At 45.3% G+C, this 24940-nt stretch overlaps 2 protein-coding genes across 5 annotated transcripts in view; one reads left to right on the forward strand and one right to left on the reverse strand.

Annotated features, from left to right (window-relative positions):
* The first annotated feature begins 216 nt into the window (after positions 1-216).
* LOC110507036 (CCN family member 3) lies at positions 217-7465 on the forward strand. Of its 3 annotated transcripts, XR_016491729.1 has the most exons (7): positions 222-383; positions 509-737; positions 1122-1376; positions 2628-2839; positions 5089-5241; positions 6479-7265; positions 7324-7465. XR_016491729.1 is itself a non-coding variant. In XM_090219933.1 (6 exons), exons 1-6 carry the CDS (start codon positions 333-335, stop codon positions 6704-6706), a joined length of 1128 nt encoding a protein of 375 aa, XP_090076059.1. In that variant the 5' UTR covers positions 222-332; the 3' UTR covers positions 6707-7465. The 3 variants fall into 3 exon arrangements, 2 of the variants coding, with proteins under 2 accessions (XP_036791337.2, XP_090076059.1); XM_090219933.1 differs by having other exon boundaries at positions 6479-7465; XM_036935442.2 differs by having other exon boundaries at positions 217-383; positions 5089-7465.
* A 2008-nt stretch (positions 7466-9473) lies between these two features.
* The window catches only part of LOC110507037 (autotaxin), a 48407-nt gene continuing 32940 nt past the window's right edge, over positions 9474-24940 (reverse strand). For both annotated transcript variants that reach the window (XM_090219946.1, XM_090219943.1), the window contains exons 21-25: positions 24188-24323; positions 22130-22207; positions 15590-15722; positions 13039-13192; positions 9474-12270 (exon numbers count right to left, since the gene is read on the reverse strand). In XM_090219946.1, the coding sequence (XP_090076072.1) occupies positions 12100-12270; positions 13039-13192; positions 15590-15722; positions 22130-22207; positions 24188-24323 (672 nt within the window). In that variant the 3' untranslated portion in view covers positions 9474-12099. The remainder of the gene's footprint in view (positions 12271-13038; positions 13193-15589; positions 15723-22129; positions 22208-24187; positions 24324-24940) is intronic.

A 24940-nucleotide genomic window follows, 5' to 3' on the forward strand; every position in this document is an offset into this window, starting at 1 on the left:
CCAATCAGATGTCAGAATTCCCAGACTCTACCAGGGCCAGGGGGGTAATCCCTCCATCATCCCCTTCCTCCCTCCCTCCCTCCCTCCATCATCCCCTTCCTCCCTCCCTCCTCCTTCCCCTCCTCCTTCCCCTCCTCCCTCCCTCCTCCTTCCCCTCCCTCCTCCTTCCCCTCCTCCATTCCTCCTTCACGCGTCACTGTGTCGTTAGACAGGACCGTTATAAATGGCTCTGCACACACTTCTGAAGCACGCCAAAGGGATTTACAGAGCTTCAGCAAGATACAAAGGAGGGAAAATTCTACAAAGAGAAAACTACCTTTCACTGAATCAGGATGTCTAAGCTTGCAGAGAGAACCCTTTTCGTTTTCTACATTTCAACACAGGTAAATAAATTCATTTAACGTTACAGAGTAGGCTCATCCAAACTATATTATGTGAAGAATATGAAAGCAAGGAGCAACAACTTTGAAAAGTCACACTTGAACACAGTTTCCCTTTTTTCCTCCAGATTTGCTCCCAGATCTTGGCGCAGGTGTGTCAGACAAGGTGCCTCTGTCCGCAGGAGCCTCCGCTGTGCGCCCCCGGGGTCCAGTTGATTCTGGATGACTGCGCATGCTGTCTGGTCTGTGCGAGGCAGAAAGGAGAGGCGTGCTCGGAAATAAGACCCTGTGATACACACAGGGGTCTGAACTGCGACTACACGGCCGATGTAAACCAGAGGACAGGTGTCTGTGTCGGTGAGTCATTTGTTAATTATATTGAACCTGTGATGTTCTAGTGTAGGTGTCAGAACGGGGTAGATTCCCTGGCCTGGTCTCAATTGGATTTGCTCAACTCCTGCGTACCTCTCGTCTTCTCTCGCCTCCTTTTGAAAAAGGTCAAAGGGTAATCGAAGAGTGGCAGCGGGGACCCCTTCCCTATCTAAGAGCTATTGATGATGATGATGATGATGATGATGATGATGATGATGATGATGATGATGATGATGATGACATTTCACATTCATTTGAAGACACAAACACTTAAACATATGACATTTTGGATTTTATCCAGATATGAGTATTGGAAATTAAAAATGTTAAATAATGATTTGTGCTTTTCTTGTGTCCTCTCTTCCACAGCACATGAGGGAGACATCTGCCTGTTGGACGGTTCAGTGTACCAGAATGGAGAGACCTTCTTCCCCAGCTGCAAGTATCAGTGCACCTGCAGGGACGGTCAGATCGCCTGCGTGCCCCGCTGCAACCTGGACGTGATGCTGCCGGGCCCAGACTGCCCTCTACCCAGGAAGGTGGCGGTCCCAGGGGAGTGCTGTGAGAAGTGGGTATGTGAGCCCCAACCAGAGGCCAGTGCCTTGGGCAGCTTCGCCATGGCTGGTAAGCACTCAGTCTATCTGCACTCAAATCAGATCCAAATGTTATTTGTCACATGTGCCGAATAGAACAGGTGTAGTAGACCTTACAGTAAATGCCGAATACAACAGATGTAGGTAGACCTTACAGTAAATGCCGAATAGAACAGGTGTAGGTAGACCTTACAGTAAATGCAGAATAGAACAGGTGTAGTAGACCTTACAGTGAAATGCTGAAAACAACAGGTGTAGGTAGACCTTACAGTGAAATGCAGAATAGAACAGGTGTAGTAGACCTTACAGGGAAATGCTGAATACAACAGGTGTAGTAGACCTTTCAGTGAAATGCTGAATACAACAGGTGTAGCAGACCTCACAGTGAAATGCCGAATACAACAGGTGTAGTAGACCTCACAGTGAAATGCTGAATACAACAGGTGTAGTAGACCTCACAGTGAAATGCTGAATACAACAGGTGTAGTAGACCTCACAGTGAAATGCCGAATACAACAGGTGTAGTAGACCTTACAGTGAAATGCTGAATACAACAGGTGTAGTAGACCTTACAGTGAAATGCTTACCTACAAGCCCTTAACCAACAATGCAGTTTTAAGAAAAATAAGTGTTAAGTAAAAAATAGATAAGTAAAAAATTATTAAATAACAAATAACAATTAAAGAGCAGCAGTAAAATAACAGTCTCTAGTGTACTACACAGCAGATAGGGTTCCACGTGGGACGCAGTTCCCCTCTCTCTACTTCTCTCTGCTTCTGACGTGACTGGTACTCTGGTGCAAGCCACAAAGTCAAGAGACAGATTCTGGCATGCCTCTAGGTTGACCTGTGGCTGGCTCTGTGTGAAGGGAAGGGAAATGCTGAATAGCCTCGGAGTACAGAGCGAGAGAGACTCACAGAGCAAGTTGATTTATCCCCGGAAGCCTCTGTGTAGACCTCTGGAGCCAAAACATTCCATTTCGTGTTCTCTGGAATGTGATGTACCTTGGATCGTTCTTAATCTGTGATCAATGGACTTTAGGCACCTAAAGAAATTCCGATAGAACTGTGAATTGGATTACCTGAATACCGATTATACACCAATGTAGGGGAATTAATTATGCAAACCACACAGATCCCAATACCAGCCAAACATAAGTTTCCTCTTATGCACTTCTGCCCAGTAATTCTTACGTCCATCAATCAATCTAGCGTGCATCTGTATTTCCCATGGCAACAACATCGGTCTCATCCGGTGTGTCTCTCCCTGTCCTCCCGTACAGCCTACAGACAGGAGGAGACAGTGGGGTTTGACTCGTGGGACCCCAGTACTAACTGCATAGAGCAGACTACGGAGTGGGGCGCCTGCTCTCGGACCTGTGGCATGAGCATCTCCACCCGGGTCACCAACAAGAACCCCCGCTGTGAGATGGTCAAGCAGACGCGTCTGTGCATCGTCAGGCCCTGCGACAAACAGCAGCAGGATGCTCCTAAGGTAGGATACTCAACCCACTGTTACTGTACTAATACCAGCAGTAGGATGTTCCTAAGGTAGGATACTCAACCCACTGTTACTGTACTAACACCAGCAGTAGGATGTTCCTAAGGTAGGATACTCAACCCACTGTTACTGTACTAATACCAGCAGTAGGATGTTCCTAAGGTAGGATACTCAACCCACTGTTACTGTACTAACACCAGCAGTAGGATGTTCCTAAGGTAGGATACTCAACCCACTGTTACTGTACTAATACCAGCAGTAGGATGTTCCTAAGGTAGGATACTCAACCCACTGTTACTGTACTAACACCAGCAGTAGGATGTTCCTAAGGTAGGATACTCAACCCACTGTCACTCTACTAATACCAGCAGTAGGATGTTCCTAAGGTAGGATACTCAACCCACTGTTACTATACAAATACCAGCAGTAGGATGTTCCTAAGGTAGGATACCCAACCCACTGTTACTGTACTAATACCAGCAGTAGGATGTTCCTAAGGTAGGATACTCAACCCACTGTTACTGTATTAATACCAGCAGTAGGATGTTCCTAAGGTAGGATACCCAACCCACTGTTCCTGTACTAATACCAGCAGTAGGATGTTCCTAAGGTAGGATACTCAACCCACTGTTACTGTACTAATACCAGCAGCAGGATGTTCCTAAGGTAGGATACTCAACCCACTGTTACTGTACTAATACCAGCAGTAGGATGTTCCTAAGGTAGGATACCCAACCCACTGTTACTGTACTAATACCAGCAGTAGGATGTTCCTAAGGTAGGATACTCAACCCACTGTCACTCTACTAATACCAGCAGTAGGATGTTCCTAAGGTAGGATACCCAACCCACTGTTACTGTACTAATACCAGCAGTAGGATGTTCCTAAGGTAGGATACTCAACCCACTGTCACTCTACTAATACCAGCAGTAGGATGTTCCTAAGGTAGGATACTCAACCCACTGTTACTGTACTAATACCAGCAGCAGGATGTTCCTAAGGTAGGATACCCAACCCACTGTTACTGTACTAATACCAGCAGTAGGATGTTCCTAAGGTAGGATACTCAACCCACTGTCACTGTACTAATACCAGCAGTAGGATGTTCCTAAGGTAGGATACTCAACCCACTGTTACTGTACTAATACCAGCAGTAGGATGTTCCTAAGGTAGGATACTCAACCCACTGTTACTGTACTAATACCAGCAGTAGGATGTTCCTAAGGTAGGATACCCAACCCACTGTTACTGTACTAATACCAGCAGTAGGATGTTCCTAAGGTAGGATACTCAACCCACTGTTACTGTACTAATACCAGCAGTAGGATGTTCCTAAGGTAGGATACTCAACCCACTGTTACTGTACTAATACCAGCAGTAGGATGTTCCTAAGGTAGGATACTCAACCCACTGTTACTGTACTAATACCAGCAGTAGGATGTTCCTAAGGTAGGATACCCAACCCACTGTTACTGTACTAATACCAGCAGTAGGATGTTCCTAAGGTAGGATACTCAACCCACTGTTACTGTACTAATACCAGCAGTAGGATGTTCCTAAGGTAGGATACTCAACCCACTGTCACTCTACTAATACCAGCAGTAGGATGTTCCTAAGGTAGGATACTCAACCCACTGTTACTGTACTAATACCAGCAGCAGGATGTTCCTAAGGTAGGATACCCAACCCACTGTTACTGTACTAATACCAGCAGTAGGATGTTCCTAAGGTAGGATACTCAACCCACTGTCACTGTACTAATACCAGCAGTAGGATGTTCCTAAGGTAGGATACTCAACCCACTGTTACTGTACTAATACCAGCAGTAGGATGTTCCTAAGGTAGGATACTCAACCCACTGTTACTGTACTAATACCAGCAGTAGGATGTTCCTAAGGTAGGATACCCAACCCACTGTTACTGTACTAATACCAGCAGTAGGATGTTCCTAAGGTAGGATACTCAACCCACTGTTACTGTACTAATACCAGCAGTAGGATGTTCCTAAGGTAGGATACTCAACCCACTGTTACTGTACTAATAATACAAACCAAATCACAGTTGTAGAGGGAAAATACATCACAAATTTAAATAGCAGAATCGAAGTTCAAGTTCAACTTGCCATTCAGACTAAATGCAAATCTTCCGACTAACAAAACTCACAAGCGCTCTGACAAAATACACGCCAGAAGTGTTCCAGTGTTTCGTCGACTGACAACCATTTCCTCCTCTAAATCCTCAGAGAGGAAGCAAGTGCCTGAGGATGAGGAAGGCGGTGAAACCCGTCCGGTTCAGCTATAAGAACTGCACCAGCGTGCTGACCTACAAGCCCCGGTACTGTGGTGTGTGTACGGACGGGCGTTGCTGCACCCCCCACAGCACCGAGACAGCGCAGGTAGAGTTCCAATGTGCTCAGGGTAAAGCCATCAAGAAACCCGTGATGTTCATCAACACCTGCGCCTGTCACTACCACTGTCCCAGAGACAACGTCGTGTATCGACCATCAGACCTGGTCTACAGCGGTTACAGGTTATAACGCTGTTACCACAGACACAACGACAGTTTCTCCTGTTCCTCCGTGACAGTAGTATTGTACTGTACTGTAGTCGGGTGACTCTATATGTTCGTAACTCTAAATGTTCTTGACAACATCTCCCTGAAGGTGTATGGTTGGTCTCAGGAGGGAGAATCTCAATTGCATACTTATCGCGTTCCTCTCTCCTCGCCTCCTTCTCAAAACCCATTGGATGAGAAAGCCAGATGTCCCTCCCCTCTGACATTCTCCTCCAATGGGTTTTGAGAAGGAGGCGAGGAGAGAGGGTGCGAGGAGAGAGGGTACGAGGAGAGAGAGAGTGAGGAAAGAGGGCATTAGGAGAGAGGACACGAGGAGTATGCAATTGAGATTCTCATAGTCAGCACTTAGCTACCTTTACAGAATAGATGAGCATGCTTTCTGAATCTGATATAACTGGAAACGTTAAAGACAGAGTTTTCCTTTTCTGCAAATGGCCTCAGTGATCATTCACAGCTCCTGGGTCAGTTTTAAACAGCCTCTGACTCAAAGGGCCTCAGTGATCATACACAGCTCCTGGGTCAGTTTTAAACAGCCTCTGACTCAAAGGGCCTCAGTGATCATACACAGCTCCTGGGTCAGTTTTAAACAGCCTCTGACTCAAAGGGCCTCAGTGATCATACACAGCTCCTGGGTCAGTTTTAAACAGCCTCTGACTCAAATGGCCTCAGTGATCATACACAGCTCCTGGGTCAGTTTTAAACAGCCTCTGACTCAAAGGGCCTCAGTGATCATACACAGCTCCTGGGTCAGTTTTAAACAGCCTCTGACTCAAGCGGCCTCAGGAGATCATACACAGCTCCTGGGTCCGTTTTAGACATTCTCTGACTGTTCCAGAGGCATTTCCGAAATAGCGGTTAGACCACCTATAATCTTTTCAAGTGTAATGTCTGCACGTCCAACAACTCTCCAGCTGCACGTCCAACAACTCTCCAGCTGCACATCACAAAGAAAATGTCTGGTGAAAGCAACACCTGCTCACTGTTGTATTTGTTCTGGTGAAAACCTGTGTTTCTATCCCCCCCCCCCCCCCTCATTCCTCTGACCTTTGACCTTGTAGATGTTTGCAGACTCTTGCCCTCTCCCAGGCTCTCCAGTCAACCCGGTCTTGGCCCACACAACAGTCATGTCGACAGCCAGGTCAAAAAGGTTGTTCTTCATAATGTACTGCCGCTTTCAACAGCCTGTAAGTCTCCGCTCTTGGACCTCTAAGCCCCGCCCCACTAAGCCCCGCCCCACTTACACGTCAGACCTGGGTCAAATACATGTGTCAAAACTCTCGAGATGATTTAACTTGACCAGTGTGCAGGCTGTGGGTGGAGTTGGCAGTTTATGAGACTATTCCATTGGTTGCATTGTACAGGGCAAGCTAAGTCAAGTTAAGTCAAGCTAAGTCAAGCTAAGTCAAGCTAAGTCAAGCTAAGTCAAGTTAAGTCAAGCTAAGTCAAGCTAAGTCAAGTTAAGTCAAGCTAAGTCAAGCTAAGTCAAGTTAAGTCAAGCTAAGTCAAGCCAAACCAAGCTAAGTCAAGCTAAGTCAAGCTAAGTCAAGCTAAGTCAAGTTAAGTCAAGCTAAGTCAAGTTAAGTCAAGTGCACCTCCAAAGTCTTTGGCATATATATATATATATGTCACCCAGTTCTGATATATACTGTCATTGACTGCGACGCAATGTAGATTTTCCTTAAAAACAGAACGTTAATTTTCTACTCCTCCTATGGTCTCTTGTAGAAAGATACACGTTATGTGAATACTTTACTGTATAGTTGGCGCCAGCGTGTATTAAATACACAGTGTCTGTATGTCTTTGTAAACCAGAATGTAAATATGAATTCTATATAGTGTCTGTATGTGTTTGTAAACCGAATGTAAACCGAATGTATATATGAGTTCTATATAGTGTCTGTAGGTCTTTGTAAACAGAATGTAAATATGAATTCTATATAGTGTCTGTACGTCTACTCTGGTTGTGTTTCGCTCAGCCTTTTCGATCAATATAATAATACTGTACTTACTCATGATTTGACATTAAATATGTATATTTTGTATAACTTCTGATTTGTTTCTCTTTATTCCAACCGTCATGATATACCGTGTAGATAGATTGTTAGACAACAGTTGATGTACATTTAATTGACCTAAAACTGAGTCACAACACCTTTTCATATAAGGTTAATGCATAGTTAGTTTAGTGACAACCCCGTCGAATGAATGCGACATAAAATGCTTAATGACTATTAGAGACTATGGTGGGTTCTAACTTCCAACGCTTATAAGTCTGTGAAATCACTGAACGCTCAAAGCTCTCCCAGAACGGGTGTATAAAACCCCTATACAGAAAACAGCGACACCTTGTGTGATATTTAAGAAGTGCAGGAAAGTATAAGGAAACATGACCTCTATTGTTATTCCTATCCAGAGTAAAAGTTATCCATGACCGTAACTGCGGTATCCCTGGTCCGGCACACTGTCGTCTCCGACAGAAGCGTCGCGTTGCCAGCCGCGTTGCGTCAATGTGCCGTTCCACCGCTACACACAAGCACGTTGATTTGGGAGCGGAGAATAGCAGAGGGGCTGAGCGTCTTTATTCTATTTTCCCCTACTGCACTGTACCATATGCATCTATTATGCGTAAGTACAATAACTGTTGGCCCAGTTTTTCGCAAGTACTCATTAAATCGTTGCTAGTGGTTGTACTAAATTATACTCAAATTACACAAGTTGCTTTTGTTAACATTGTGAACATCGGTAGTCAGTGTAGCTAGCTAAGTAATAGTAGTAGTTTCTTGACTTCATAAATCTTAGTAAAATAACCAGCGGTGTATAGCCGAGGCCAAATGCAACCAAAATGAACTTTTATTTTAAATTCACAAGATAGAATTAACATGCACGTCAAGCCATCAATAATTAACTCTCTGTGACGATTGAGTTTGGACGCCCAATTTCTATAGTGTAGCAAGGCCAGTATGAGTGACCATTCATAAACAAAGACAAATCGGGTCTTATTCCCTATAGAATCCCTATGGGCCCCGGTCAAAAGTATGCACCATGGCTGCGTTTACACAGGCAGACTAATTCTGAACCTTTTCCCACTAATTGGTCTTTTGGCCAATCAGATCACCTCTGAAAGAGATCTGATGTGATTGGTTGAAAGACCAAATAGTGGGGGAAGAAATATGAGAATTGAGCTGCCTGTGTAAACGCAGCCTATGTAGAGAATAGGTTACCATACAGTACACAGGGTTTCCAGTCATTTACCGGCAGACAGCTGGTAAAATACATTTTCTCTCGTCTCTCGCACTGAGATAAATGACTGAGAACACTACAGTATATCACCGCTGTAGTGTTGAGACAGACAGACGGGTGTTTGCAGTGTAATCCGATGTGCCTCGATTCAAACCTTTATTGTAGGTCTGGGGAAACATCCACTGAGATTAGCAGGTTTGAGTCAGACCAGATGCACTTCCCAGATTTCATCCTTGGAGGAATGTTGTAGGTAGACATTTCTGTAGCATGTAGACTACAAGTTAATAGCCTGTCAGTATCTCTTGCCATTTCAATTTTTTTTAACCTTTATTTAACTAGGCGAGTCGGTTAAGAATAAATTCTTATTTACAATCACGGCCTACACCGGCCAAACCCGGACGACGCTGGGCCAGTTGAGCGCTGCCCTGTGGGACTCCCAATGACGGCCGACCCCGGCCAAACCCGGACGACGCTGGGCCAGTTGAGCGCCGCCCTGTGGGACTCCCAATCACGGCCGGTTGTAATACATACAGCCTTGGATTTGAACCAGGGTGTCTGTAATGACACCTCTAGCACTGAGATGAAGCGCCTTAGACCGCTGTGTCACTCGGGAGCCCATTAGAGCCTGTCACCAAACCCATTCAAACACACATTTATTACTGAAATTAAATCTCCCAACTACAGGAACAGCCTTAATCGATTGATGTTCATAATGCTAATATCGTTAGCATTAAATCAAAACAACAAGGGTGAGCAGCAATGACCTCTGGCCTCGCTGCCAACTTCCCCGATACGCCGCAATGACAGACGAGGTCGTACAAAAAGGTTTATTGGATTAAAACATCAGGCATAAATAAGTGGATCACACAGCTGTCCGGGACATATTTAAAAGGATGTCACCACTACAGGTTCACTATTATTACTGTTCACAGTACAGACAGACAGAGCTGATTATTATTATTATTAACACGGTACTCTCAGCCATCACCAGCAAGACATTCATCAGAAACACCACATACAACACACACACACAACAACACACCACATTATCAATACAAGTAACAACAAATAATTAAATTCATGCTTGTTAATCATCAAAAAACACAAACATAAAGAGGGACAGGAAATGTGTTCCATTACAGAGGAACAGAACAGCCATGAATAAACATTTACAATAATACATGTGAAAAAACACAACATGACATATTCAAAAATATACACCAGACCATCGGCGCTGTGGTGGACACAGGAGAGGGTAGGGAGACAGGAGAGGGTAGGGAGACAGGAGAGGGTAGGGAGACAGGAGAGGGTAGGTAGACAGGAGAGGGTAGGGAGACAGGAGAGGGTAGGTAAACAGGAGAGGGTCGGTAAACAGGAGAGGGTAGGTGGACAGGAGAGGGTAGGGAGACAGGAGAGGGTAGGGAGACAGGAGAGGGTAGGTAAACAGGAGAGGGTAGGTAAACAGGAGAGGGTAGGGAGACAGGAGAGGGTCGGTAAACAGGAGAGGGTAGGGAGACAGGAGAGGGTAGGTGGACAGGAGAGGGTAGGTAAACAGGAGAGGGTAGGGAGACAGGAGAGGGTAGGTGGACAGGAGAGGGTAGGTAGACAGGAGAGGGTAGGGAGACAGGAGAGGGTAGGTGGACAGGAGAGGGTAGGGAGACAGGAGAGGGTAGGTAGACAGGAGAGGGTAGGGAGACAGGAGAGGGTAGGTAAACAGGAGAGGGTAGGTGGACAGGAGAGGGTAGGGAGACAGGAGAGGGTAGGTGGACAGGAGAGGGTAGGTAAACAGGAGAGGGTAGGTAAACAGGAGAGGGTAGGGAGACAGGAGAGGGTAGGGAGACAGGAGAGGGTAGGTGGACAGGAGAGGGTAGGTAAACAGGAGAGGGTAGGGAGACAGGAGAGGGTAGGGAGACAGGAGAGGGTAGGTAAACAGGAGAGGGTAGGGAGACAGGAGAGGGTAGGTGGACAGGAGAGGGTAGGTAAACAGGAGAGGGTAGGGAGACAGGAGAGGGTAGGTGGACAGGAGAGGGTAGGTGGACAGGAGAGGGTAGGTAAACAGGAGAGGGTAGGTGGACAGGAGAGGGTAGGGAGACAGGAGAGGGTAGGTAAACAGGAGAGGGTAGGGAGACAGGAGAGGGTAGGTAAACAGGAGAGGGTAGGGAGACAGGAGAGGGTAGGTGGACAGGAGAGGGTAGGTAAACAGGAGAGGGTAGGGAGACAGGAGAGGGTAGGGAGACAGGAGAGGGTAGGTGGACAGGAGAGGGTAGGTAAACAGGAGAGGGTAGGGAGACAGGAGAGGGTAGGGAGACAGGAGAGGGTAGGTAAACAGGAGAGGGTAGGGAGACAGGAGAGGGTAGGTGGACAGGAGAGGGTAGGTAAACAGGAGAGGGTAGGGAGACAGGAGAGGGTAGGTGGACAGGAGAGGGTAGGTGGACAGGAGAGGGTAGGTAAACAGGAGAGGGTAGGTGGACAGGAGAGGGTAGGTAAACAGGAGAGGGTAGGGGGACAGGAGAGGGTAGGTAAACAGGAGAGGGTAGGTGGACAGGAGAGGGTAGGGAGACAGGAGAGGGTAGGTAAACAGGAGAGGGTAGGGAGACAGGAGAGGGTAGGTGGACAGGAGAGGGTAGGTAAACAGGAGAGGGTAGGGAGACAGGAGAGGGTAGGTGGACAGGAGAGGGTAGGTGGACAGGAGAGGGTAGGGAGACAGGAGAGGGTAGGTGGACAGGAGAGGGTAGGTAAACAGGAGAGGGTAGGGAGACAGGAGAGGGTAGGTGGACAGGAGAGGGTAGGTGGACAGGAGAGGGTAGGTAAACAGGAGAGGGTAGGGAGACAGGAGAGGGTAGGTGGACAGGAGAGGGTAGGTGGACAGGAGAGGGTGGGTAAACAGGAGAGGGTAGGTAAACAGGAGAGGGTAGGGAGACAGGAGAGGGTAGGGAGACAGGAGAGGGTAGGGACACAGGAGAGGGTAGGTGGACAGGAGAGGGTAGGTGGACAGGAGAGGGTAGGTAAACAGGAGAGGGTAGGTGGACAGGAGAGGGTAGGTAGACCGGAGAGGGTAGGTGGACAGGAGAGGGTAGGTGGACAGGAGAGGGTGGGTAAACAGGAGAGGGTAGGTAAACAGGAGAGGGTAGGTGGACAGGATAGGGTAGGTGGACAGGAGAGGGTAGGTGGACAGGAGAGGGTAGGTGGACAGGAGAGGGTAGGTGGACAGGCGAGGGTAGGGAGACAAGAGAGGGTAGATAGACAGGAGTGGGTAGGTAGACAGGAGGGGGTAGGTAGACAGGAGAGTGTAGGTATACAGGAGAGGGTAGATAGGGAGACAGGAGAGTGTAGGTAGACAGACAGAAGAGGGTAGGTGAACAGGAGAGGGTAGGTAGACAGGAGAGGGTAGGTAGACAGGAGAGGGTAGATAGACAGGAGAGGGTAGGGAGACAGTGGTTTAGATCTCGCTCTCATACGTGTGCATGTGAGTCTTCAGTGAGAGGATTTCAGGGTAACTCCGGCTAGTCCGACGGTAGAAGTCCAGGCCCGTGAGGATCTCCACGTCTCGGACCCGGGCCGTGTGCAGCTTCATCAGATCCTCTACCCACTTAGACTCGTCCTCAGAGCTCTGGGGGGACGAAGACAACGTCACACAACGTCAGCTACCTGCACATTTCATGATGCTCTGAGATCTCTGTCAATTCAAGGGACTTTATTGGCATGGGAAACATGTTTACACTGACAAAGCAAGTGAAATGAACAAATTAACATTACTCACAAGTTTCAAAGGAATAGACACATTTCAAATGTCATATTTCTATATACAGTGTAACAATGTGCAAATAGTTAAAGTACAAAAGGGAAAATAAATAAACATAAATATGGGTTGGATTTACAATGGTGTTTGTTCTTCACTGGTTGGCCCTTTCTTGTCTCTTTCTGTCTCACAATGTCTCTGTGTGTGAGGCAATAGCACCCTGTTCCCTACACAATACACTACCTTTGATCACAGCCCTATGTAGCAGTCCTATGTAGCAGCCCTATGTAGCAGCCCTATGTAGCAGCCCTATGTAGCAGTCCTATGTAGCAGTCCTATGTAGCAGCCCTATGTAGCAGTCCTATGTAGCAGTCCTATGTAGCAGTCCTATGTAGCAGCCCTATGTAGCAGCCCTATGTAGCAGTCCTATGTAGCAGTCCTATGTAGCAGTCCTATGTAGCAGCCCTATGTAGCAGCCCTATGTAGCAGTCCTATGTAGCAGCCTTATGTAGCAGCCCTATGTAGCAGCCCTATGTAGCAGTCCTATGTAGCAGCCCTATGTAGCAGTCCTATGTAGCAGCCTTATGTAGCAGCCCTATGTAGCAGCCCTATGTCATTTGGACGTAGCCAGGGACTCACACTGCAGCTCTCGTCGTTGTCTGAGCGGTGTGGTAGGATGAAGGCAGAGCTGCTAAGAGGTCCAGTACAGATGTCCTCAGCCTGGGTGAAGTCCAGACAACTGGTTAACACACAGTAGTAGTGGGTTGGAATGGGCCCTGAACCACTTCCATACCTGTAGGCAAAATACATGTCAAGATCACCAAAGGAGGTTGAATATTTATTCATGGTAGACTGTATGTAGCCAGAGGACAGTCAGTAACTATGAGACAGCACAGTCCCACAGACAGAGAACACACAGTAACTACGAGACAGCACAGTCCCACAGACAGAGAACACACAGTAACTACGAGACAGCACAGTCCCACAGACAGAGAACACACAGTAACTACGAGACAGCACAGTCCCACAGACAGAGAACACACAGTAACTATGAGACAGCACAGTCCCACAGACAGAGAACACACAGTAACTATGAGACAGCACAGTCCCACAGACAGAGAACACACAGTAACTACGAGACAGCACAGTCCCACAGACAGAGAACACACAGTAACTATGAGACAGCACAGTCCCACAGACAGAGAACACACATGTAGCCAGAGGACAGTCAGTGACTATGAGACAGGAGAGGGTCTGTCCCACAGACAGAGAACACACATGTAGCCAGAGGACAGTCTGTAACTATGAGACAGGAGAGGGTCTGTCCCACAGACAGAGAACACACATGTAGCCAGAGGACAGTCAGTGACTATGAGACAGCACAGTCCCACAGACAGAGAACACACATTCAATCACATGAAGGCTCTATGTGAGGTTCAGTGACATTATGACCATGATGATTGAATGGAACCAGAAGTACAGATATTTGTAATGACCGATTTTAGCCACTAGGTGGCCCTACAACTACATTTTGCTGGATCATTTCCATGACAATACATTTAATTTGCCTCTATTTTTATTTTTTAATTTAACCTTTATTTAACTAGGCAAGTCAGTTAAGAACAAATTCTTATTTTCAATGACGGCCTAGGAACAGTGGGTTAACTGCCTGTTTAGGGGCAGAACGACAACATGTACCTTGTCAGCTTGGGGGGTTTGAACTTGCAACCTTCCGGTTCAATGCTCTAACCACTAGGCTACCCTGCCGCCCCTGCCGCCCCTGCCTCTACTTTGACGAATGAGTAAAATACGAAATAGAATATTGACCTTGTGCAGGAAAGGAAAGAGAAACATCGACTGTTCCAAATCATTAAGGTGCAAAACGAGGTTTGAGTCTGACATTGAGACATTGAGAAGTACAGTACTATGTTGTATTGTGGCTGCTTCCCAAATGAAACCCTGCTCCTTTAAAAAACCTCCTACGGGTCGGACCCTTTCTTTACGCTTTCCTCTAAAATGACATACCCAAATCTAACTGTCTGTAGCTCAGGACCTGAAGCAAGGACATGCATATTCTTTTTTTTTTTTTAAATTTGACCCCTTTTTCTCCCCAATTTCGTGGTGTTGTAGTAGCTACTATCTTGTCTCCTCGCTACAACTCCCGTACGGGCTCGGGAGAGACGAAGGTTGAAAGTCATGCGTCCTCCGATACACAACCCAACCAAGCCGCACTGCTTCTTAACACAGCGCGCATCCAACCCGGAAGCCAGCAGCACCATATGTGTCGGAGGATACACCTGGCAACCTTGGTTAGCGCGCACTGCGCCCGGCCCGCCACAGGAGTCGCTGTTGCGCGATGAGACAAGGATATCCCTACCGACCTAACCCGGACGATGCTAGGCCAATTGTGCGTCTCCCCACGGACCTCCCGGTCGCGGCCGGTTACGACAGAGCCTGGGCGCGAACCCAGCTGGCGCCCTTAACCACTGCGCCACCCGGGAGGCCTAGGATATGCATATTCTTGATACCATTCGAAAGGAAACACTTTGAAGTTTGTGGAAATGTGAAATGAATGTAGTAGAATATAACACATTAGATCTGGTACAAGATAATACAAAGAAAAAACCATGTGTTTTTGTTCCGTCATCTTTGAAATGCAAGAGAAAGGCCACAACGTATTACTGCAGATTAGGCGCAATTTAGATTTTGGCCACTAGGTGGCAGCAGTGTATGTGCAACATTTTAGACTGATTCAATGAACCATTGCATTACTATTCAAAAATGTTGCATCAAATCTGCTCAGATGTGCCTAATTGTTTTGCTACATTTTCAAGTATATAACTGTGCACTCTCCTCAAACAATACCATGGTATTCTTTCACTGTAATAGCTACTGTAAATTGGACAGTGCAGTTAGATTAACACGAATTTAAGCTTTCTGCCAATAAAAAAACATGTTTATGTCCTGGGAAATGTTCTTGTTACTTACAATGTCATGCTAATCAAATTAGCGCATGTTAGCTCAACCGGACATCAATCCCGTAGAGGTTAAAGTGCACTACCATTGACCAGCACTGGTCAACAGTAGTGCACTATAAAGGGAATTAGGGGCTCTGATCAGAAATAGTGCACTCTAATAGGGGCCTTTTGGGGATGTAGCCTGTATGTCAGTGAAGATCAAAAGCCCTTACTGTTTAATTTTCTCTGCCGAGTCTCTCAGGCCATCGTAGTCGTTGTCAAATATGGGCCCACAGATTAAGTTGAGCCCATTTCTCTCCATGGCATACTTCTTCACAAGAGTCTTCTGGAAGTAGCTCCATATTCCTGAAGGAGATACAGAGAGAGAGTGAGAGTGAGAGAGAGAGAGAGAGAGAGAGAGAGAGACAGAGAGAGAGAGAGAGAGAGAGAGGCAAACTGTTACAACTCTGCAGCATCTACACCCCTGTGTGTTTAGGGTTGAGGTAAGACTGGATCAGATCTACACCCCTGTGTGTTTAGGGCTGTGAGGACAGACTGGATCAGATCTACACCCCTGTATGTTTAGGGCTGAGGTAAGACTGCATCAGATCTACGCCCCTGTATGTTTAGGGCTGTGAGGACAGACTTGATCAGATCTACACCCCTGTATGTTAGGGCTGAGGTAAGACTGGATCAGATCTACACCCCTGTATGTTTAGGGCTGTGAGGACAGACTTGATCAGATCTACACCCCTGTATGTTTAGGGTTGAGGTAAGACTGGATCAGATCTACACCCCTGTATGTTTAGGGCTGTGAGGACAGACTGAATCAGATCTACACCCCTGTATGTTTAGGGCTGAGGTAAGACTGCATCAGATCTACGCCCCTGTATGTTTAGGGCTGAGGTAAGACTGGATCAGATCTACGCCCCTGTATGTTTAGGGCTGTGAGGACAGACTGGATCAGCTCTACACCCCTGTATGTTTAGGGCTGAGGTAAGACAGGATCAGCTCTACACCCCTGTATGTTTAGGGCTGTGAGGACAGACTGGATCAGATCTACACCCCTGTATGTTAGGGCTGAGGTAAGACTGGATCAGCTCTACACCCCTGTATGTTTAGGGCTGTGAGGACAGACTGGATCAGCTCTACACCCCTGTATGTTTAGGACTGTGAGGACAGACTGGATCAGATCTACACCCCTGTATGTTTAGGGCTGTGAGGACAGACTAGATCAGATCTACACCCCTGTGTGTTTAGGGCTGTGAGGACAGACTGGATCAGATCTACACCCCTGTATGTTTAGGGCTGAGGTAAGACTGCATCAGATCTACGCCCCTGTATGTTTAGGGCTGAGGTAAGACGATCAGCTCTACACCCCTGTATGTTTAGGGCTGTGAGGACAGACTGGATCAGATCTACACCCCTGTATGTTAGGGCTGAGGTAAGACAGGATCAGACCTTTACCCCTGTTGTGTATTTCCTGGAATGGCCAGATCAATAGAAGAAGGTGATGACTGGTTGAGACCCAACAAACTTTGATAAAGCTTTCAGTGATACCCAACAAACCTTTAAAGCTTTCAGTAATACCCAACAAACCTTTAAAGCTTTCAGTAATACCCAACAAACCTTTAAAGCTTTCAGTAATTCCCAACAAACCTTGATAAAGCTTTCAGTAATACCCAACAAACCTTTAAAGCTTTCAGTAATTCCCAACAAACCTTGATAAAGCTTTCAGTAATACCCAACAAACCTTGATGAAGCTTTCAGTAATACCCAACAAACCTTGATAAAGCTTTCAGTAATACCCAACAAACCTTGATAAAGCTTTCAGTGATACCCAACAAACCTTGATAAAGCTTTCAGTGATACCCAACAAACCTTGATAAAGCTTTCAGTAATACCCAACAAACCTTGATAAAGCTTTCAGTAATACCCAACAAACCTTGATAAAGCTTTCAGTAATACCCAACAAACCTTGATAAAGCTTTCAGTAATACCCAACAAACCTTGATAAAGCTTTCAGTAATACCCAACAAACCTTGATAAAGCTTTCAGTAATACCCAACAAACCTTGATAAAGCTTTCAGTAATACCCAACAAACCTTTAAAGCTTTCAGTAATACCCAACAAACCTTGATAAAGCTTTCAGTGATACCCAACAAACCTTGATAAAGCTTTCAGTAATACCCAACAAACCTTGATAAAGCTTTCAGTAATACCCAACAAACCTTGATAAAGCTTTCAGTAATACCCAACAAACCTTGATAAAGCTTTCAGTAATACCCAACAAACCTTGATAAAGCTTTCAGTAATACCCAACAAACCTTGATAAAGCTTTCAGTAATACCCAACAAACCTTGATAAAGCTTTCAGTAATACCCAACAAACCTTGATAAAGCTTTCAGTAATACCCAACAAACCTTGATAAAGCTTTCAGTAATACCCAACAAACCTTGATAAAGCTTTCAGTAATACCCAACAAACCTTGATAAAGCTTTCAGTGATACCCAACAAACCTTGATAAAGCTTTCAGTAATACCCAACAAACCTTGATAAAGCTTTCAGTAATACCCAACAAACCTTGATAAAGCTTTCAGTAATACCCAACAAACCTTGATAAAGCGTTCAGTAATACCCAACAAACCTTGATAAAGCTTTCAGTAATACCCAACAAACCTTGATAAAGCTTTCAGTAATACCCAACAAACCTTGATAAAGCTTTCAGTAATACCCAACAAACCTTGATAAAGCTTTCAGTAATACCCAACAAACCTTGATAAAGCTTTCAGTAATACCCAACAAACCTTGATAAAGCTTTCAGTAATACCCAACAAACCTTTAAAGCTTTCAGTAATACCCAACAAACCTTGATAAAGCTTTCAGTAATACCCAACAAACCTTGATAAAGCTTTCAGTAATACCCAACAAACCTTGATAAAGCTTTCAGTAATACCCAACAAACCTTTAAAGCTTTCAGTAATACCCAACAAACCTTGATAAAGCTTTCAGTAATACCCAACAAACCTTGATAAAGCTTTCAGTAATACCCAACAAACCTTGATAAAGCTTTCAGTAATACCCAACAAACCTTTAAAGCTTTCAGTAATACCCAACAAACCTTGATAAAGCTTTCAGTAATACCCAACAAACCTTGATAAAGCTTTCAGTAATACCCAACAAACCTTGATAAAGCTTTCAGTAATACCCAACAAACCTTGATAAAGCTTTCAGTAATACCCAACAAACCTTGATAAAGCTTTCAGTAATACCCAACAAACCTTGATAAAGCTTTCAGTAATACCCAACAAACCTTGATAAAGCTTTCAGTAATACCCAACAAACCTTGATAAAGCTTTCAGTAATACCCAACAAACCTTGATAAAGCTTTCAGTAATACCCAACAAACCTTGATAAAGCGTTCAGTGATACCCAACAAACCTTGATAAAGCGTTCAGTAATACCCAACAAACCTTGATAAAGCTTTCAGTAATACCCAACAAACCTTGATAAAGCTTTCAGTAATACCCAACAAACCTTGATAAAGCTTTCAGTAATACCCAACAAACCTTGATAAAGCTTTCAGTAATACCCAACAAACCTTGATAAAGCTTTCAGTAATACCCAACAAACCTTGATAAAGCGTTCAGTAATACCCAACAAACCTTGATAAAGCGTTCAGTAATACCCAACAAACCTTGATAAAGCTTTCAGTAATACCCAACAAACCTTGATAAAGCTTTCAGTAATACCCAACAAACCTTGATAAAGCTTTCAGTAATACCCAACAAACCTTGATAAAGCTTTCAGTAATACCCAACAAACCTTGATAAAGCTTTCAGTGATACCCAACAAACCTTGATAAAGCTTTCAGTAATACCCAACAAACCTTGATAAAGCTTTCAGTAATACCCAACAAACCTTGATAAAGCTTTCAGTAATACCCAACAAACCTTGATAAAGCTTTCAGTAATACCCAACAAACCTTGATAAAGCTTTCAGTAATACCCAACAAACCTTGATAAAGCTTTCAGTAATACCCAACAAACCTTGATAAAGCTTTCAGTAATACCCAACAAACCTTGATAAAGCTTTCAGTAATACCCAACAAACCTTGATAAAGCTTTCAGTAATACCCAACAAGCAGCGCTTCTATGCTAACTTGCATGTTATATTTTATTATATTTACGGTAGGTTCAGTTTATAGTTGGTTACCTTCTATTTGGTTCTGAAACTAAAGTGTAGTGCTGGTTGTTTCTGCCCATGTGATCTACCTAGTCAGAAAAACATCCTCTAACCATGACATCTACCCAGTCAGGAAAACATCCCCTAACCATGACATCTACCCAGTCAGGAAAACATCCCCTAACCACGACATCTACCCAGTCAGGAAAACGTCCCCTAACCATGAGGAAACCATGACATCTACCCAGTCAGGAAAACATCCTCTAACCATGAGGAAACCATGACATCTACCCAGTCAGGAAAACATCCCCAGCCCTAACCATGACATCTACCCAGTCAGGAAAACATCGCCTAACCATGACATCTACCCAGTCAGGAAAACATCCCCTAACCATGACATCTACCCAGTCAGGAAAACATCCCCTAACCACGAGGAAACCACGACATCTACCCAGTCAGGAAAACATCCCCTAACCATGACATCTACCCAGTCAGGAAACATCCCCTAACCATGACATCTACCCAGTCAGGAAAACATCCCCTAACCATGAGGAAACCACGACATCTACCCAGTCAGGAAAACATCCCCTAACCATGAGGAAACCACGACATCTACCCAGTCAGGAAAACATCCCCTAACCATGACATCTACCCAGTCAGGGAAACATCCCCTAACCATGAGGAAACCATGACATCTACCCAGTCAGGAAAACATCCTCTAACCATGACATCTACCCAGTCAGGAAAACATCCCCTAACCGTGACATCTACCCAGTCAGGAAAACATCCCCTAACCATGACATCTACCCAGTCAGGAAAACATCCTCTAACCATGAGGAAACCATGACATCTACCCAGTCAGGAAAACATCCCCTAACCATGACATCTACCCAGTCAGGAAAACATCCTCTAACCATGAGGAAACCACGACATCTACCCAGTCAGGTAAACATCCTCTAACCATGAGGAAACCATGACATCTACCCAGTCAGGAAAACATCCTCTAACCATGACAACTACCCAGTCAGGAAAACATCCTCTAACCATGAGGAAACCACGACATCTACCCAGTCAGGAAAACATCCTCTAACCATGACATCTACCCAGTCAGGAAAACATCCTCTAACCATGAGGAAACCATGACATCTACCCAGTCAGGAAAACATCCCCTATCCATGAGGAAACCACGACATCTACCCAGTCAGGAAAACATCCTCTAACCATGAGGAAACCACGACATCTACCCAGTCAGGAAAACATCCTCTAACCATGACATCTACCCAGTCAGGAAAACATCCCCCAACCATGACATCTACCCAGTCAGGAAAACGTCCCCTAACCATGAGGAAACCACAACATCTACCCAGTCAGGAAAACATCCCCAGCCCTAACCATGACATCTACCCAGTCAGGAAAACATCCTCTAACCATGAGGAAACCATGACATCTACCCAGTCAGGAAAACATCCTCTAACCATGACATCTACCCAGTCAGGAAAACATCCCCAGCCCTAACCATGACATCTACCCAGTCAGGAAAACATCCCCTAACCATGACATCTACCCAGTCAGGAAAACATCCCCTAACCATGAGGAAACCACAACATCTACCCAGTCAGGAAAACATCCCCAGCCCTAACCATGAGGAAACCACGACATCTACCCAGTCAGGAAAACATCCCCAGCCCTAACCATGAGGAAACCACGACATCTACCCAGTCAGGAAAACATCCCCAGCCCTAACCATGAGGAAACCACGACATCTACCCAGTCAGGAAAACATCCCCAGCCCTAACCATGACATCTACCCAGTCAGGAAAACATCCTCTAACCATGAGGAAACCACGACATCTACCCAGTCAGGAAAACATCCTCTAACCATGAGGAAACCACGACATCTACCCAGTCAGGAAAACATCCCCTATCCATGAGGAAACCACGACATCTACCCAGTCAGGAAAACATCCTCTAACCATGAGGAAACATACATGAACATCCTCTCCAACCCAGGCCTCTACCTCAGAGGGAAAGCAATATATATTTGAAGTGTGTACATTATGGAGAGGGGGTGGGGTTGTGTGTACCTATATACATTTCTGGAGGGGATTTTAATGGTGTGGACATTCCTCAAGTACACAGTGGCACAGTTTAACATTGGAGGGTCATAGAACTGACCGCCCCGAAACTGTCGACCCACACGCTATACACACACACACACACACACACAGACACTCACAGACACACACACACACACACACACACACAGACACACACTCACACACACACACACTCACACACAGACTCACACACAGACACACACACAGACACACACACACACACAGACACACACACGCTACACACACACTTCCTTTTAAGTCCCTCTCGTTGTTGGGTCTGCAGGTCGTTAGTCAACGTAATTACTTCCTCAAACATTTAATGTAGACTAAGTGAAAACAGGACTAAACCAGGACACAGTTCCATCAATCCATCTTGTCAGTGTGGTTTCTGTTGACTGGTGATGACATGTGAATGTGGCCTATGAATTACATTTGACATGCCAATGTAGTTTTAGAAAATGTTTGACTTACTTTTGAATGCTGGGTACATGGGTACGGTGTTAGTGATGAGGACTGCATCAAATTTGCCGTCTTGGGTCGGAGCCAGCTCTAAAGATAAAACAATAAATGGTGGAAAATCAGTGTTTTATTTTATTTATGTTATCTTTATTTAACCAGGCAAGTCAGTTAAGAACAAATTCATATTTTCAATGACGGCCTAGGAACAGTGGGTTTGAACTTGCAACCTTCCGGTTACTAGTCCAACGCTCTAACCACTAGGCTACCCTGCCGCCCCAAAATGTGCCGCCCCAAAATGTTAATGTACAGTACAATTTAGATTGCTTCATGTCTTGTTACTGCGTTGTAAACTATAGTACAGTCGTGGCCAAAAGTTTTGAGAATGACACAAATATTAATTTCCACAAAGTTGGCTGCTTCAGTGTCTTTAGATGTTTTTGTCAGATGTTACTATGGAATACTGTATAATTATAATTAAAGTATATTTACAAGCATTTCATAAGGGTCAAAAGCTTTTATTGACAATTACATGAAGTTGATGCAAAGAGTCAATATTTGCAGTGTTGACCCTTCTTTTTCAAGACCTCTGCAATCCGCCCTGGCATGCTGTCAATTAACTTCTGGGCCACATCCTGACTGATGGCAGCCCATTCTTGCATAATCAATGCATGGAGTTTGTCAGAATTTGTGGGTTTTTGTTTGTCCACCTGCCTCTTGAGGATTGACCACAAGTTCTCAATGGGATTAAGGTCTGGGGAGTTTCCTGGCCATGGACCCAAAATATCGATGTTTTGTTCCCCAAGCCACTTAGTTATCACGTTTTCCTTATGGCAAGGTGCTCCATCATGCTGGAAATTGCATTGTTCGTCACCAAACTGTTCTTGGATAGTTGGGAGAAGTTGCTCTCAGAGGATGTGTTCTTTATTCATGGCTGTGTTCTTATGCAAAATTGTGAGTGAGCCCACTCCCTTGGCTGAGAAGCAACCCCACACATGAATGGTCTCAGGATGCTTTACTGTTGGCATGACACAGGACTGATGGTAGCGCTTACCTTGTCTTCTCCGGACAAGCTTTTATCCAGATTCCCCAAACAATCGGAAAGCGGATTCATCAGAGAAAATGACTTTACCCCAGTCCTCAGCAGTCCAATCCCTGTACCTTTTGCAAAATATCAGTCTGTCCCTGATGTTTTTCCTGGAGAGAAGTGGCTTCTTTGCCTCCCTTCTTGACACCAGGCCATCCTCCAAAAGTCTTCGCCTCACTGTGCGTGCAAATGCACTCACACCTGCCTGCTGCCATTCCTGAGCAAGCTCTGTACTGGTGGTGCCCCGATCCCGCAGCTGAATCAACTTTAGGAGACAGTCCTGGCACTTGCTGGACTTTCTTGGGCGCCCTGAAGCCTTCTTCACAACAATTCAACCGCTCTCCTTGAAGTTCTTGATGATCCGATAAATGGTTGATTTAGGTGCAATCTTAATGGCAGCAATATCCTTGCCTGTGAAGCCCTTTTTGTGCAAAGCAATGATGACGGAACGTGTTTCCTTGCAGATAACCATGGTTGACAGAGGAAGAACAATGATTCCAAGCACCACCCTCCTTTTGAAGCTTCCAGTCTGTTATTCAAACTCAATCAGCATGACAGAGTGATCTCCAGCCTTGTCCTCGTCAACACTCACACCTGTGTTAACGAGAGAATAACTGACATGATGTCAGCTGGTCCTTTTGTGGCAGGGCTGAAATGCAGTGGAAATGTTTTTTGGGGGATTCAGTTCATTTGCATGGAAAAGAGGGACTTTGTAATTCATTGCAATCCATCTGATCACTCTTCATAACATTCTGGACTATATGCAAATTACCATCAAACAAACTGAGGCAGTAGACTTTATGAAAACCTATATTTGTGTCAATCTCAAAACTTTTGGCCACGACTGTACATGAACCGGTTGCATCAGCTGGGAGTTCCAAAGGTGGTCTTGAATGTGGTGTTAGAACCAGGCGCACGTCAAGCTGGTGCAACCGGCCGCTGGTCAACCATAGGAGATCTGACAGGAGAGAACATGGAGGACGTACGTGGAGGGTAGAGGAAGGCGAAGGAGATCTGTTTGTCCGCCTTGTAGTTGGAGCAGGATTGGCTGAAGCCCGGAGGGATACGGATGTCAGGTCTGACACAGTTAGTCAGATGCTCTGGTAGAGGGGTTACTTCTACCTGGAAAACACAATCACAACGTTAGACCACTGTAGACTGTAGTCACTGACAATACGCTAGATCAGGTCTCTCTAACCCTGTTCCTGGAGAGAAACCCTCCTGTAGGTTTTAACTCCAACCCTGTTCCTGGAGAGATCACCTCCTGCTCTCCAGGAACAGGGTTGGAGTTAAAACCTACAGGAGGGTATATATCCAGGAACAGGGTTGGAGTTAAAACCTACAGGAGGGTATATATCCAGGAACAGGGTTGGAGTTAAAACCTACAGGAGGGTATATATCCAGGAACAGGGTTGGAGTTAAAACCTACAGGAGGGTATATATCCAGGAACAGGGTTGGAGTGAAAACCTACAGGAGGTTATCTCTCCTGGTACAGGGTTTGGAGTTAAAACCTACAGGAGGGTATATATCCAGGAACAGGGTTGAAGAGCCCTGCTCTAGAGACTATAAATTAGACAACTGTTCAAATTAGCAGTCAACGACTGTTCAAATGAGTAGTCAACATAAAGTATTGACGAGGTATGTACCAGTCCATGTTGAAATGAGTAGTCAGTATAAAGTATTGACGAGGTATGTACCAGTCCATGTTGAAATGAGTAGTCAACATAAAGTATTGATG

Source organism: Oncorhynchus mykiss, chromosome 3 (genome assembly GCF_057628025.1).
Source record: "Oncorhynchus mykiss isolate SJ-2025 chromosome 3, ASM5762802v1, whole genome shotgun sequence".
Classification (NCBI taxonomy): domain Eukaryota; kingdom Metazoa; phylum Chordata; class Actinopteri; order Salmoniformes; family Salmonidae; genus Oncorhynchus; species Oncorhynchus mykiss.